Source organism: Saccopteryx bilineata, chromosome 6, assembly GCF_036850765.1.
Source record: "Saccopteryx bilineata isolate mSacBil1 chromosome 6, mSacBil1_pri_phased_curated, whole genome shotgun sequence".
Taxonomy (NCBI): domain Eukaryota; kingdom Metazoa; phylum Chordata; class Mammalia; order Chiroptera; family Emballonuridae; genus Saccopteryx; species Saccopteryx bilineata.
The window spans coordinates 142,948,417-142,961,671 of NC_089495.1; the positions used below are offsets into that span (position 1 = coordinate 142,948,417).

The 13,255-nt window shown below is 44.3% G+C and overlaps 1 protein-coding gene across 1 annotated transcript in view; it reads right to left on the minus strand.

The window, feature by feature from the left end:
- NBAS (NBAS subunit of NRZ tethering complex) overlaps nucleotides 1-13,255 on the minus strand; it is a 352,849-nt gene that overhangs the window by 143,792 nt on the left and 195,802 nt on the right. The window contains 3 exon segments of the mRNA XM_066234551.1: nucleotides 519-676; nucleotides 3,296-3,409; nucleotides 8,084-8,197. Coding sequence (XP_066090648.1) covers nucleotides 519-676; nucleotides 3,296-3,409; nucleotides 8,084-8,197 — 386 coding nt within the window.

Consider the following 13,255-nt stretch of genomic DNA (forward strand, 5'->3'; position numbering starts at 1 on the left):
ACACGCAGGTATGGATTCCAGAAACCCCTCCTGTAGTTACCAGTGTTCCCAACCCAACCACTATTGCCCCTTGTGCGGATCTGTCCTGGGTACTGAAGGAAATTGAGCAACTCCCCACCCAAAGCCCACTCTCCTGTCACTTGCAAACGACCTCTAAGGGATGGTGCCACCACTGGCTTTATAGGGTTTGGAATAGATTTTCATGGCCATTTCTTATGTTTTATCCTTGACAACACTAACTTTCCCCATGATACTCAATAAGCTATTTCCTAATATTACTTTCTGTTTTTCTCACCTCTGCTTTGTATCCTCTCTTCCTTACTATATATAATAAAGCAACACTATTTTATGATGTCCTGCTATCCTCAAATTCCTTCTCACAGCAGTAGCAAGCTCCATTTTTTCTTCCATTAATTATATTTCTTACATTACTTTTTTAAATGACCAGATACCCAAGACCCATACACCCAGCCAGGCGCCCTGCCCCCCGCGGAGAGCGCCTCTGCCGGAGCCCTCACCTCCGTCTGCAGAGCACTGCTGGCCGCCAGGAGGAGCTCGATGCTCCCGGGTGGGCAGTGCGTCAGCGCGAAGGCCATGAGCTCCTGACGGGTGGTCAGGTCCGCGTAGCCGTCCGACTGTCCTAACTGGCTGCAGACATCCCAGCTTTTAGAATAACCTGCAAAATTAACGAGAAAAAACAAACTGACTTTTGAAAGAAGAAAAACCTCCCATTGAACAATGAGAATTTCAGTGGTTTTTTGCTCAGGTCATTACCAAAGCAAAAGCAGTCACCAGATAAGGGCCTATGGTAGGAAAGACATACCATATTGGTTTATTTTCCAGAAAATTCAGCGCTACTGCAGACAAGTGTCTTTGATAAACTCTGTTAAAATTGAGATTACCTGACAATGACTACAAATAATGTGCCGAGCTTTGATGGTGAGTAATGAGCTGGCTGTCTGAACTCAGAAACTTGATGGTTTTGGCCCAAGCCTGCTGTGCACACGTGTGAGCTGGAGAAAGTTCCAAGTATCACACTTCCTTTACTGCTACAGAGAGACAACGATAATAGTGCCTTCCTCACTGGGCTGTTGGAAGGATGGGCAGCACTTGCGTTTAAGAGTCCTCTGTACACTGCATGCTGTGAGGAACAGGGAAAGTACTCAGTCAGCTGCGCAGAGACCCTCACTCTAGCAGAGACCCAGGGGGCGTGCGGAGAATGTGGTCGGCCCGTCTGGCAGCGAGGCCCCTTTCCTGCACAACTTTACACTGAATTCTTAAAATACACTTTAAGTCTTACTCAAAGGAGTTCCAGATTGAAAGCAGGGTTTTTACCCTAAGTACAAAGGCCCCCGTCTAAAATAATTTCTCTCTATGTATAAGTAAAAATTAATACCGGTACCACTGTTAACAGAATAAATGATTACAAATCTCTCTAAATAAACAATTTTAGAGTAATACAACAATGTTTTTCCAGCAAACCACAATTATTTTGAACTTAATGCTGTAAAACCACTTGGTTAATATTACGGAACACAGCTATTCTATGAAAACAATTTTCTCACACTGAGGTTATAAACCACTGAGTTTTTTCCCAGAGTTCTAGACATTTTCAGAGCTGCACTAACAGACTCACTCCTTGACTACACTGCAGTCAGACTGCTCTGAGCCCCTCAGACCAGGCCCACCCCGGCCCCACCCGGCCCCGCCCCGCTGAGCCCACAGAGCCCAGTTTTAGCTACAGTCCTGGGAAGCCAGTTCACAGGGAATCTCCAGTCCTTGGAAACTGATCACCCTGATACCTGATCAAATTCCTTATTCCTCCCCGGTGACATCTGATCGCCCTGGTCTGTCTTCAGCAACAATCCTGTGAATGTGGGTTTAGCAAGAACACCACACCCCCTTGATGTCTCATCCCAGTCATTTTCCATCCATCACCGTCTCACTCTGCACTGGCTGTAAACCTCGTCCTTCCTGTATTCAGAGTTCAGCTCGGTCTCTCTCCCCTATTGCAATCGTATTAATATCTCTTGCCAAAAAAACTGAATAAAGTCTTCCTTACCATTTTTAACAACTGTCAGAATATTCTCTTTAACATTATATATCTTTAACAGAATATTATCTTTAACATATAAAAACTGCACAAACCATAGTGCACAGCCCCACGAATCATCATGAAGTGAAGCAATGCATTTTTAGCCACTCACTGAGAATGCAGACAGAGGTCAGAAGGTGTGTTTGCGCTCCTACATACCCAGGCCCAGCTACAAAGAGTAGATCAGTACAGAGCCCACAAGGACATGGGGTCATTTCCTACCCCACTGAGGAAGGCATTGTTTTTTTAATAGAGAAATTATTCTATAATAAAACCTGCTTAGGCCCTGGCCGGTTGGTTCAGCGGTAGAGCGTCAGCCTGGCGTGCAGGAGTACCGGGTTCGATTCCCGGCCAGGGCACACAGGAGAAGCGCCCATCTGCTTCTCCATCCCTCTCCCTCTCCTTCCTCTCTGTCTCTCTCTTCCCCTCCCGCAGCCAAGGCTCCATTGGAGCAAAGATGGCCCAGGTGCTGGGGATGGCTCCTTGGCCTCTGCCCCAGGCGCTAGAGTGGCTCTGGTCGCAACAGAGCGACGCCCCGGAGGGGCAGAGCATCGCCCCCTGGTGGGCAGAGTGTCACCCCCCCCCCCCGTGGGCGTGCCGGGTGGATCCCGGTTGGGCGCATGCGGGAGTCTGTCTGACTGTCTCTCCCCATTTCCAGCTTCAGAAAAATACAAAAAAAAAAAACACAACAAAAACCTGCTTATCCTCCTGAGACCTGAATTAGAATTTCGATATAGAAAACTTTAGGGTTAATAAACTATTTCCCAAATTCTCAATATCCATTTAAAAAGCACTATATCATCTTCTAAAAAGAAACAACAAAACCTAAATGACAGAAATAGTGACTATATGTCACAAACTGTAGATACTTCCAAAACTTAGATTTTCTTTTAAATAAGAAATACATAAAAGGCATGAAATACTTTACATAAAATTGTTCTTAAACTTATGAGACTGTTAGTAAGCAATGAAAGCCACTGACACCCCAGATAAAATACAACTCCTGAGCCCATTAAAGTACTTACATGAGCATGTCAGCACATGGCAGGCACACTTCTCAGTGCTCACAAAAGGTTTCCCCGTCTCGTAAACACAATGGCTGGCTTACCGATCACGTCACGTGATATCAGAACAGATCTTTTCCGTTATGCATCACGTAAAGGGGACATGAGCAAAGTGCTAAGAGGTTGTCTACTTCACCTGCGGCCATCAGCTCCTGACAATGCGCACTGGCTGCTTTGTAGTCATGGAAACGAAGTGCTTGCTGGACAAGGAGGATGAGGACCTGCCCACGCCTTTCTGTGGGGTCTTCTCCTATGAACACAGAGCAATGGCTTAATGATTCTGACAGCATCAATTCATAAAAGAGCTCACTAATACCATCTGTCAAATTAATTCAAAATAAAAGTAAAGATCGGACTGATTTTAAAAGATGATAGGATGAAAGTTCACAGCACCTTTCACCTTCTAATCTACTTACTAATCATTGAATAAGGTCTGTCTCCTAAGCAATCAATGGTTAGCAGTCCTGGACAAACCATTCTAACTAAGCAGGTACAGAAAAAGTTTTCCACCCAATAAGACTTTAAAGTCTTTTGCTTAAAAAAGAAAATCATTTTTGTATTTTTCCCTTTGAATGCTCTAGTTATAATTTAAAATGACAAATACAAGGAGGGAAAAGTTTAAACACAAAGTAAAATACATGTAATTTTGATGTTTCTCTGACAGTTCTCATCTTTTATTTATCATAGTGAACATCTAGACTCTAAGAAAATATACCACATTCAGCTCATGCTAACACAAAGATCTTAAATTACTTTCCTAAGAACATTTGTAGATGTTAGTTGGATGTCACTTCCCTCTTTGACATCTCCGCACCTTCTCAACATCAAACCCACGGCCTAGGTGTGCCTCCTACGCGCCTAGGCGCGCTTCCTACACCGTCTAGGCGCGCCTCCTACGCCGTCTAGGTGTGCCTCCTACACGGTCTACGCCGTCTAGGCGCGCCTCCTACCCGGTCTAGGCGCGCCTCCTACGCGGTCTAGGCGCGCCTCCTACGCGGTCTAGGCGCGCCTCCTACGCCGTCTAGGCGCGCCTCCTACGCGGTCTAGGCGCGCCTCCTACGCCGTCTAGGCGCGCCTCCTACGCCGTCTAGGCGCGCCTCCTACGCGGTCTAGGTGTGGTTCCTTTACTTTCTTCATTTGCTGAATACCCATTTATTGCCATTATCTTTTTAACAACCTACACCTTCTATCAGAATTTAAGCTCTTGGAGAACAGGGGTTGCTTCCTTGTTAAATTCTCAGTACCCTAGCACCAAGTCATGCACATAATAAAAGCTCAAAGAAATTCTCAATGAACAGGCATAGATGCAATTCAGAATGTACTTTTTTTAAATTTTATTTATTCATTTTTAGAGAGGAGAGAGAGACAGAGAGAGAGAGAAGGGGGGAGGAGCAGGAAGCATCAACTCCCATATGTGCCTTGACCAGGCAAGCCCAGGGTTTCGAACCAGCGACCTCAGCATTTCCAGGTCGACGTTTTATCCACTGCGCCACCACAAGTCAGGCTGTACTTTTTAATTATAGAATAACTCAGTTATAATAGACAATTTGTATATTTAGTCCAAAAAGAAAAATGTTTTATATGTTAGTGAAGTAATAGAAAATTATTTTCAATATTTCCAGGAAAAAATAAAAATATGTACATATGACCTTTGCATTTTTTTTTTTTTTTACAGGGACAGAGAGAGAGTCATAGAGAGGGATAGATAGGGACAGACAGACGGGAACGAAGAGAGATGAGAAGCATCAATCATCAGTTTTTCCTTGCGACATCTTAGTTGTTCATTGATTGCTTTCTCATAATGTGCCTTGACCACGGGCCTTCAGCAGACCAAGTAACCCCTTGCTCGAACCAGTGACCTTGGGTCCAAGCTGGTGAGCTTTATGCTCAAGCCAGAAGAGCCTGCGCTGAAGCTGGCGACCTTGGGGTCTCGAACCTGGGTCCTTCCGCATCCCAGTCGGATGCTCTATCCACTGCACCACCGCCTGGTCAGGCAACCTTTGCATTTTTAGACTATAAATAGTTCAAAAAAAAGTAAACACCACAGAAAGGGTTGAATAAAAGTTTTGGCCCTGGCTGGTTGGCTCAGTGGTAGAGCATCAGCCCCACGTGTGAAAGTCCTGGGTTCAATTCTCAACCAAGCCACACAGGACAAGCGCCCATCTGCTTCTCCACCCTTCCCTCTCTCCTTTCTCTCTCCCTCTCTTCCTCTCCTGCAGCCAGGGCTCCACTGGAGGAAAGTTGTCCGGCACTGAGGATGGCTCCATGGCCTCTGCCTCGGGCACTAGAATGGCTCCAGTTACAATGGAGCAGTGCCCCAGATGGGCAGAGCATCGCCCCCTAGTGGGCATGCCGGGTGGATCCCAGTCGGGCGCATGCAGGAGTCTGTCTGTCTCCCTCCCCGCTTCTCAGTTCGGAAAAATAAAATAAAAAAACTAAAAATATGTCCCATGAATCTTTCTTCTGTGCTGCAAAGGTTGAAATAAAATCCAAGCTAAGTACTGGCCATGCTAGTCAAAAATATTGTTTTTAAAAAGAGCTGATACAGCACTAAGATTCATTTTTTTTTCTGAAGTTGGAAACAGGGAGGCAGTCAGACAGACTCCCACATGCGGATCCACCCGGCACACCCACCAGGGGGCGATGCTCTGCCCATCTGGGGCATTGCTCTGTTGCAACCAGAGCCATTCTAGCATCTGAGGCAGAGGCCATGGAGCCATCCTCAGCGCCCGGGCCAACTTTGCTCCAATGGAGCCTTGGCTGTGGGAGGGGAAGAGAGAGACAGAGAGGAAGGAGAGGGGGAGGGGTGGAGAAGCAGATGGGCGCTTCTCCTGTGTGCCCTGGCCGGGAATCGAACCTGGGACTCCTGCACGCCAGGCCGATGCTCTACCACTGAGCCAACCGGCCAGGGCTCATTATTATTTGAACAACACACTCATGTTTTAGTAACACTGATTGGGGGGATCAGAATATGCCACCCCAACATGTGACACTTGGGCATGTGGACTGTTTTGAGCTGAAGGCCGGTGAGACCAGGCAGACCCAGGGAGAGGTTTTTATCTCCCCTTAACTAGACAGGGGCCTGTACCAGAGAAAGCAATTATCAAGTAGGTCTTTTCCATCAGAAAGACTTGCTATGTGGCAGGGTCAACAGTGGTTTACCAGCAAGGGCTCTCCCTGGACACTGTCTCCTTCCCCTTTGCCCCCACACCCCACCCTTGCCCTGAGCTCAGGAAGGAACAGAGCCTCAACTGCCTGACCATCATTGGTATGAAATTATGTCTTTCTCCAGTTCATCTTTTTTGTAAATTAATTATTAGATCAGCTAAAGAACCTGAAAGAAAAGAAGGGAAGATTTTTCCACCTCCACAGTGACATGCAATATGGGAAATAAAATAATACACTTGTTTATCAATAATAAATGCATGTATCACACTTCACAGAAAACCTAACTCCTAGCTAATACTCTTAAAATGTTTGCCTTTATTCAAAACGTCTAAATCAAACATAAAAGGGCCAGGTGGGATTTCTCCCACGGGTCGGCTTGGCGAGGCCACACTACTGATCCAGGCATTTCTGTGAAGGTACTGTAGAAAGAAGTTACCATCACCCAACGTCTAAAAAGGTGGAAAAGTACAGTAAGAGTAAAGAATTCAAAGTAAGAAACAAATTATTTAACTTCTTTCTTCCTGGTTCCTCGTGTTCAAATGAGATTTGTGTCTGCTGTGAGGGACATGGTAAGAAGTAACTTAGATAATAAAAGCGCAAAATGAGAATTATTGATGATTTAATGCAAACTTTTATGTAAAGATGGGTCAGTCATCTTGAAGTCCACAGTGTACATAGTTAACTGCTTTTAATTGTAGAAAGTTCTAATCTGAGCGGTGGTTGAAAGGAAAAGCATAACCAGAAATAACCCTGAGAAGAATGGTATCTAGAAAAATGTTACAAACAGAACAAAACAAGACTCTTAGGAAGAACGGCCAGGAGTGGGCTGAACCAAGGAAGCTCTTAAAGAAGACAACCAGGCCCTGGCCGGTTTGCTCAGTGGTAGATCATCGGCCTGGCGTGCAGAAGCCCCGGGTTCGATTCCCGGCCAGGGCACATAGGAGAAGCGCCCATCTGCTTCTCTACCCCTCTCCCTCTCCTTCCTCTCTGTCTCTCTCTTCCCTTCCCGCAGCCGAGGCTCCATTGGAGCAAAGATGGCCCTGGCGCTGGGGATGGCTCCTTGGCCTCTGCCCCAGGCGCTAGAGTGGCTCTGGTCGCAACAGAGCGACGCCCAGGAGGGGCAGAGCATCGCCCCGTGGTGGGCAGAGCATCGCCCCCTGGTGGGTGTGCCGGGTGGATCCCGGTCGGGCGCATGCGGGAGTCTGTCTCTCCCCGTTTCCAGCTTCAGAAAAATACAAAAAAAAAAAAAGAAGAAGAAGAAGACAACCAGATGTCTAGTCTGAAGAAGAGAGGCCTAATAATGACATGACAAGGCTTTGAGTATGTGAAATACAATTTAAACTACAGTATGTTCTCAAATCCTTTGGCACGCTCCTCTAAAGATGGAGCTTTAGGAGAGGGGACACTGGCTGGTGATTTATTTCTAACAAACAGAAAAGGTGGAAATGATGGTGAGCGGCTTCCAAGACTCAGTCATAAAAAGCGTTCCGGGGCCCACCTTGCTCTCTGGTGGACCAATTGCTCTGGGAGAAACTAGTTGTCAACACTCAAGAAGTCCTACGGAGAGGACCTTGTGACATTTTTGTAATACACCGATCTTTCTCAAAAAGACAAATCTTTGCAGAAAAAAGCTACCCTGACACCTGTGTGTGTGTATGTATGTATGTATATATACATACACACACACATTCAGATGCTTGCATGGGACAATGATGAGACTAACGCGCCCCGCTGCAGTTTAGCATTGCCAACCTACCAGCCACCCGCAGCAGCTCGGCGAGGCCCAGGAGTTTAGCAGACTGTTTGTAGCATGTGGGGGACTGGTAGATGCACTCCTTGATGAGGCTGAGCCGGTCGGAGCACAGTCGCACTGCAGAGAAAGACAGGCTAAGTTAACACTTGCAGCTAGGGCGTCACAAAAGGGTGTCAAGACCTTCCTAACGTGAGGTAACCAAATACAATGAAAATTGTGCCAGCCGCCAGATCAAGAAAAAGGAAAAGACACAATTTTTCAGTGAGTTAAAACTGCTGTTGCTTCTGAATGAACAATGCAAAACATGAATCTTTTCTGTCACCAAACTTCTGAAACAGTGAATGAATTGTCATTCTGGAGCTAGGAAAAAGAGTCACATTAGGAGGTGCCATGTCAGACCTTGGGGGAAATTTTGAAGAAGGCAGTTCTTACCTTTGAAAACTTCACACACTTTCTGTTATGCCTGCCCCTCCCCCCACACACACCTCACCCCACCAATCCCAAGCCACATTCCAAATATCCGTTCTTTATCTCCATCAACATCACCCCAGTGTGGGGGACAGATATCCTCAACACGCTCCCAGATCAGTTTATTAGCCTTGCTCCAAAAACAGACCCAATCCTCTCACTTGAGCTAGCTGTTCGGAAAACAAAACATGTCTGCTCAAACCAATTCATGCCGTGAGGCAAGTAAGAACACTTACAGGAGGAAAAGCCTGTTGGGTGAAGAGTATCATGTGCGCGCTAGGAAGAGGGGCATTTACTTAGGTGTCAGTTTTAAGGAGCACAGGCCCCGATAAACACTCACACTGCACTGAATGCACAGGACCTCTGTCCCAGGCACTGGGGAGGTGCTTTATCACGTTAACCGGACAGGGCAGAACCTTACAAGATACCATTATCCTCAAGGGAAGAAACAGACACAGAAAGGTTAAGTACATGGGTCCAAGTCACTGAAAAGGTGATGGGATCCACTTCCACATGGCTCCTTGAATGCTTTCACACTTCCATTCCTTATCCATTTTTAAATTCTGTGTTTTCTCAAGAGTTCTTCTAAGTAGGCAGGAGCAGCTCGGGGGCTGCGGGCATGAAGGGGAGACATGGTGGTTTTACATTGTAAAGGGCTCTTTTGATTGGTAATTCTTTATTATGATTTGATTTCAAACTTACAGAAAGGTTGCAAGAATGTTACAAAGAACTCCTCTATACTTTTTCTGCCAAGATTAACCAACTGTTAACAATTTGCTCGCCCCACACATGCACGCCCCACCCTACGTACATATACACACACAAAATATATATATATATTATATATGCACGCATTTATTTTTTCTGAACTGTTTGAGAATAAGTTGCAACTATTATGCCCACTCTTCCTCCAAAATACTTTGGTGTACACTCGGCTATTTCAAGATGGCAATCTATGCCACTGCTAGTACAGTAACCGTATGGGGCCCCAACGATAAATGGCAAGATGGTATAGACGTCCATTACTTACTTGGCAAGCACAACAGCCGTTATCTACATCAGAGTATAGCTTCTGTAGACTGGGCCATCACTCCCAGTATTCACTGCAATTATTCCTATCCCACATACCTGACTCACTAACATTAGCCTTGGCCATGCAGCTTGTAGGGCAATGAAATGTGGATGAAGTGCGACCTAGGCAACTTCTGAACTCATGCTTAGGAGTCACCATGGGGTTCCACCTCTGACCCTCCCCTCTCCTGGGAGCAGGAATGCCATGCTGGGTGCTGTAGGCATGACTATGGCAAGAAATCAATGGTGATCAAATGCTACTGAGATTTCTGAGTCCTTCACTACGACACAGGTGAGTGAAAACGGACACAATATACTTCTAACTTCTCTCAATCAAAATAATTGGAGTTTTTCTTCAACATCTGCTGCTGTTTCAAGAATTTTTCTACTACCATGCATTTTAAGAAAACATGTATCACTACTTCAGTATTTCAGATTCAGTAATTATGAGAAAGGCGCTTTCAACATGTCATCCTGCATCTGTAACAACCTGGGGTTCACACTGTATGCTCTTTGATGCATTCTTGTCTTCTTCTTAGAGAAACTCTAGGAAGCTGGTTTCCTGACAATTACCACTCTCTTCCTAGTTCAATCAGGGGGGAAACTGAGCCCACACACAGCAGTGAAACATCATTTTCTCTAAACTAACTTTTCAGGGAACTAGAATGTGCTCCGTTGTCTGCTGGTTGCCCTGGGCAAGGCCTCCTACGCACAGCGCGCCGTGGATGTGAACGACATCGGAGTGGGACTCTAACGGTACAAATGCCATGCTCAAACATGTTTTACTTTATTTTTGAGCCTCTGGACAATCACTGTACCAGTTCTTTTACTGCTTATCATAGGACATGCTAAATTATATTTCAATATATGACTCTTTAGTTAAATGAATTCAAGATTTAGATGTTATTATGATTCCATGAAGGGAAAAGTTCTTCCGCACGTAAAGTTCCTTTTCAAAACAGAATGAATAAACATGAACAGATATTCAGGACTGTATCTTTTAATAGTTGAAGATCCCTCATGTCCCTGAGGCTCTCACAAATGTATCTCAAATGTTAAAAAAAATAAACAAAAAAAACCTACTATATGACACAAACATACCCCAGAAATACAAAGTATTTCCTACCAGCTATCACAGGCCAAACACTGTCATCACAACCTTATGAGGCAGGGACAGTGAGTGCCCAGCAAACCGTGGGTGTAAAATATCCGTCCCACTCACTCACAAACAGCATCAAAGGTGACGCTGCTGAAGCAGAAATCTGAATTGTATAGGTGAGGAAGGTATGTATGAGAATTAATAAAATACAAGTCAAGTATACATATAACATAAAGTCACTAAATAAATGTTAGTTATTATTATTACTACTGACATTCACAGAAACATTTATTAAGTATGGGATCCTCTAGGATTTTCAGTGGTTCAAGATATAACTCTCAGGACTGTCTAGGGAATATTTTTTATTAACTCCACCCAAGGAAGGTGAGTTCAAAGGCATCCTGTTGGCACAGGTCACAGACCCCAAAGTGGCCGAATCGGCATTTAAACTCATAATGACACTCTAGCGTGACTCTGTCTCATTAGTAGCATGTCATTCCCTCCAAGGCAGGAAGGGAGCCTCATCCCCTTCAGTATTTTGGTTCCTGGAATAAAGCACCTATATTAACTTTCACTGAATGGGAGGGAAGGGGAGAGAAGGGAGAAGGGAGAGAAGGTGGGGAGGAAAAGAGGGAGGGAGAACGAGAAGACAGGTAAGACCTCTCTAATTCCACCATCCTGTAGAAGGAACCCTCAACTAAAATGAAACTGACAGCTGATACCTGCGGAGCTCAACCACAAAGATCAGCTAAGATACCTGTCCATTTACCCAGCACTGAGAGGCCAAAGTGGTTCCAGGCTGGGTTTAAATTAATCACATGCCATAAGTCCAGAAAACGGACATATACTATCACACCAGGAACCTGAGGGACAATTAAAATATCCTAGACTGGCTCATCTCAATAGTAACCATAACTCACACAAACATAAACACCCAAGTTACAGGTAAAAGCACACACGTGTACACACACAAATAATTCATAGGAGACTCATACTTAAGGAATCCTTTTTTCCATGGTATTTCCATTCCTGTTTCCTATTACTGTTAAGCCTAATCCGGAGGGACTCAAAACATTGAAGACATGAACAAAGTCCGTCGATTACACACCAAAGCTTTATTGTCTAGCGTGGCCAAGCGGCGGCAACTCCAACAGAAATCTGAGGGATTTGTTCTACTTAGTTTTCATAGTTTTGCAAGCGGGAAGTATAGAAGCAAAAATTGCAATTAGGTGCCCTTTACCACTATTGGTTATAGTCATATGCCCTTTAACATGATAGGTCCATGTTCAATTTGCAAGCCATACATAATTTTGGAGAAAACAAAATTTGTAAGTCAACATAATGATAGAAAGATCTCTCTTTACCTATTAAGAAACATTCCTATATTTTCTAAGGTTTATCCGCCATCTCTTTGTCCAGAGTCACACACTAACTATATGCATTCATATGGGAGAGGTAGTTTTCATGGGGACAAATGCCCACAAATGGCTCGTTATTATAAGAAAAGGTTTATTTTGGCTTTTCTCTTCCTGCACCTGGCTAGCCATTCACCCCTTTCCCCACAGGTGTGGTGGAATGTCAGGGAATCCATGTTTTCCTTCCCTTTGCATTTACAATACAATGCCAAGGGCCTTCCTGGTTTTATGCCAATCACACAGTACAGAGATTATTCACAAAATTTCTCTGCACATCTTAACCCAAATTAATAAAATGTTCTTTAAGCCTCTTAAAATATTAATATCGATTCTGTGGCTTTTGGTATTTTACAACACCTGCGGGTGAGGTGGTGCAGTGGCTCCTCAGGGCTCAATTACCTCATCAATTATAATTTAGTTGGTACCACTCACTGGCACCTGATGAAAACAGCAAAGAAGGCTTCAAAACAAAGCAAAGGACAAAATAAACTACTCTGTCCACTACATTTAAATACCTGGGCCACAAATCTTGAGATCCCTTGTTTGTCCAGTATCCCTGATGAATACAAAAACAGCTTAAACTTAAAGTATATCTGCAGCATAAGCACAGCAAACAGTATACAAAGGAAATATTCTGTCTCCAAGTCCAGAAGATTTTCTGATAGTTATTCTAACAGAAACTCCAAATGAGTATGTTAAGCTGGAAAGCTATCAACACATGAAAGCAAACATCTTTCTTAAGACACGCCTCCATCAGGAAATTTCTCAGAAGCTATGGCAAGATTGTAGGATTGGTTGCAGACATTCAAAAACATCAGCTGCTGTGCAAATTTTGCCAAAAATATTGCTAATAGAGCATCACAGAAAATCAGAGCTAATTTAATATTTCAACATTCAGTAGCATTTGGGGAACTGCAAAAAAAATTTTGCAGTATATTCAATCTGATTGCATTATATATAGCTGGCTAAAGTATAGACACAAGCACACACACGCTGAGTCAAGCTGTAATGATGTCGCCTAACAAGAGATATAAGAAGGGCAAAAGTTCATAGTCCTCTGGACTGCCCTGTGTCTGAAAACTTTAATTAAAAATAGAAGTGTTACTGGGAAGGTAGTTAATT